This window comes from Sinocyclocheilus anshuiensis, unplaced genomic scaffold, assembly GCF_001515605.1.
Source record: "Sinocyclocheilus anshuiensis isolate Anshui unplaced genomic scaffold, SAMN03320099.WGS_v1.1 scaffold14, whole genome shotgun sequence".
NCBI classification, from domain to species: Eukaryota; Metazoa; Chordata; class Actinopteri; order Cypriniformes; family Cyprinidae; genus Sinocyclocheilus; species Sinocyclocheilus anshuiensis.
Window position 1 is genome coordinate 383,644 of NW_015544139.1, and position 2,536 is coordinate 386,179.

General features: G+C 38.8%; 1 protein-coding gene across 1 annotated transcript in view; it reads right to left on the reverse strand.

The window, feature by feature from the left end:
- Positions 1-2,174, reverse strand: part of LOC107695021 (uncharacterized protein C20orf194-like) — a 26,722-nt gene extending 24,548 nt beyond the window's left edge. Inside the window, exon 1 of the mRNA XM_016494787.1 lies at positions 2,048-2,174. Within this exon, the coding sequence (XP_016350273.1) occupies positions 2,048-2,124 (77 nt within the window). The 5' untranslated portion in view covers positions 2,125-2,174. The remainder of the gene's footprint in view (positions 1-2,047) is intronic.
- Between the last annotated feature and the right edge of the window lie 362 nt (positions 2,175-2,536).

The window sequence follows — 2,536 nt, forward strand, 5'->3', positions numbered from 1 at the left end:
TAAGCCTGGCTTATTTGGTTAACTTGTTTTATGAAACAGGCCTCGAGGCATTAAAAGTGATCATATTTTCTCCAATGCATCGAATCACATTGTGTTGAATCGAATCGAAATCGGATCGCACTGCATCATAATAGGGGTGAATCGTATCGTGTCGCATCGGTAGCTGCTTCATATGTATCTTTAATGTATCGTATCGTTGGCTATGCATCGAGATGCGTATCGTATGGGCCTCAGTCATGAGATGCACATCCCTACCATTCATAGTTTTCAGTCACGTGACTGGCTCGAAGACCTGGTGGGCAAAACATCCGTAGAACTGCAGCACAAGCCCGTCAATTTGTTTCCTATCCACAAATATTTAGATCACCTCTCAAAAGGATAAAATAAATGCAAGTTTTGGCCATTTGCAATACATATAAAGCACCCGCCGCAATATTTCAATTAAAAACAGCATGACATTCTAAAACATTTAATGTGAAAACACTTAAAGTGCCTTTAAAACAGCGATATTAAAAGATCAAATACAGTACACACCTTATTGATGATGCGTGATTTTTGCAGGCAAGCAGATGAGCTCGGAATATGAACGCAATGCGCTAATGGTTAAGCGTCTTCTTTATAATGGTTTTCTATGGGAAAACATTTAATATTAAACTTTGAATATTGCGTATATATTCTGGGTTCATCTGCTTGCCTGTGCAAAGTCTGCATCATCAATAAGGTGTATACTGAATTTTCTTACTAAATTACTATTTAATGCAAACCTCGTAAAAGTAACTTGCGGTCAGCAGAGGAAAATCTTGTTTTGCCCTCCAGGTGGGCGTTCCTGTGGGTGTGACGTCACGTGGAAACTATGAATTGCAATGTGCGAAGAAATTTCGCATGCTGAACGCAGCTTTAAGCGTGTATAATACAAAAAGGAGAATGATAGCTATTTGTATCTAATTGGCCAAGTTCAGCAAGGCCTGCCTAAGGACACACGAACAAGCACTATACATTGATAAAAGAACACAGGTCTCACGTAGATTATATTTTTAACAGTTTACGCTTTCATAAAAAATATTTGCAATTGGTTTGTGAAAGGTGTCACTGAGTGGTCACTACACACTGTTGTTGTTTGGAAAAATCAGAGAGAAGATTCTTCAAAATATTTACTTTTCTCTTCCACAAACAAATCAAAAGTGTAGGAGTTTGGATTATCAATGCGAATAATAACAGAATTTTCATCTTTGGGTGAATTATTAATGTAATATTATCAAATAAGGTGCTGAGAGTCCAGAGGCATATTTTCTTGAAAAGAGGCCACAAAAAATACTTTTCTGTCCGAGAATCTTTGTGAGAAACATGATGGCCCTCCATTCACCCCCAAATCCACCATATTCATCTTTGGCCATGATCTCATATAATGGCAACGCTTATGTAGACTACTGACTACAACGTCAAGATCAAGATTTTTATTTATGTACTATTTATTTTAATATACGTATATTCAATACAATACGTGTAACTAATGTGGATTTACTAGACAAACTTCATTTCGTGTGAAATGAGATCCAGTCTCGACAATGAATTCAAATATCACCGGTCGTCCTGAATTAACCACTGAATGACCGAATGAAGAATCGCTTAATTTGACGTTTTATATTCAAGACATAACAAAATCTATATCTTTAAGCTCATATTTAACCACAACCCAGGCGAACGGATGTTGACAGTGCTCCTATGGCTGTCACCATCTTGGAAACGGGAGAAGTGTCTCAGGGGATCAGAAATCAAGCGAGAATAATGGTTTCACGCTGAGGGGTGGGCGGGGGCGCTGGACAATTAGCTTAACGACAATTATCTGGTAGTTAATTACATTTTTATTGAATAACTGGTTATGTCTGCATCTTACTACACGGAAACCTCTTCTTCTGGCACGATGTCTGTACGTTAGATGGAGGACGGTTGGCCCGCGAGCCTCAGCAACGGTCATTTTTGCTTGAAATAAAAAACCATCGTGCCTATAATATAACCGGCAGGAAAATAAACGACGGAAAATTATTACCTTACGGCAGTGGTCATTATAGGAGATTTGTTTTTCCTTATAGCAGCCATGGTCGTTGTTTGGTATTTAGAAAGCATTTGGAGATCTGTCACTATTTCTATTGCTGTTAGTCTCCATAGTAAGCTAATGATTCACTGTAGGAGAGAACAACAGACTGGAGCGCTTAGGAACCGCGCATACCATTTTGTCAAGGAGGGGGGGGACTCGTAATTTCCAGCGTTACACAGTGCTAGAGGACAGACAGTGTGCCATCCCGTGATGGAAATATCAACATTGTTTGTGACAGTTATTTATCACTTTGTCAAAAGACTTGTTTCTGAACACATTTATTGCAAAACCAAACAAAAGAATGACACGTTTGCCTCCTCCTCCTCCGCTGAGGTCGACGGAAGAAATATGACCAGTGTCTCGTGCAATCCTCGAGCAATGTTATTCTCGGTCAAATTATTTTTTATGCGAATAAAAAAACGTTTTTACAGAAAAATAACG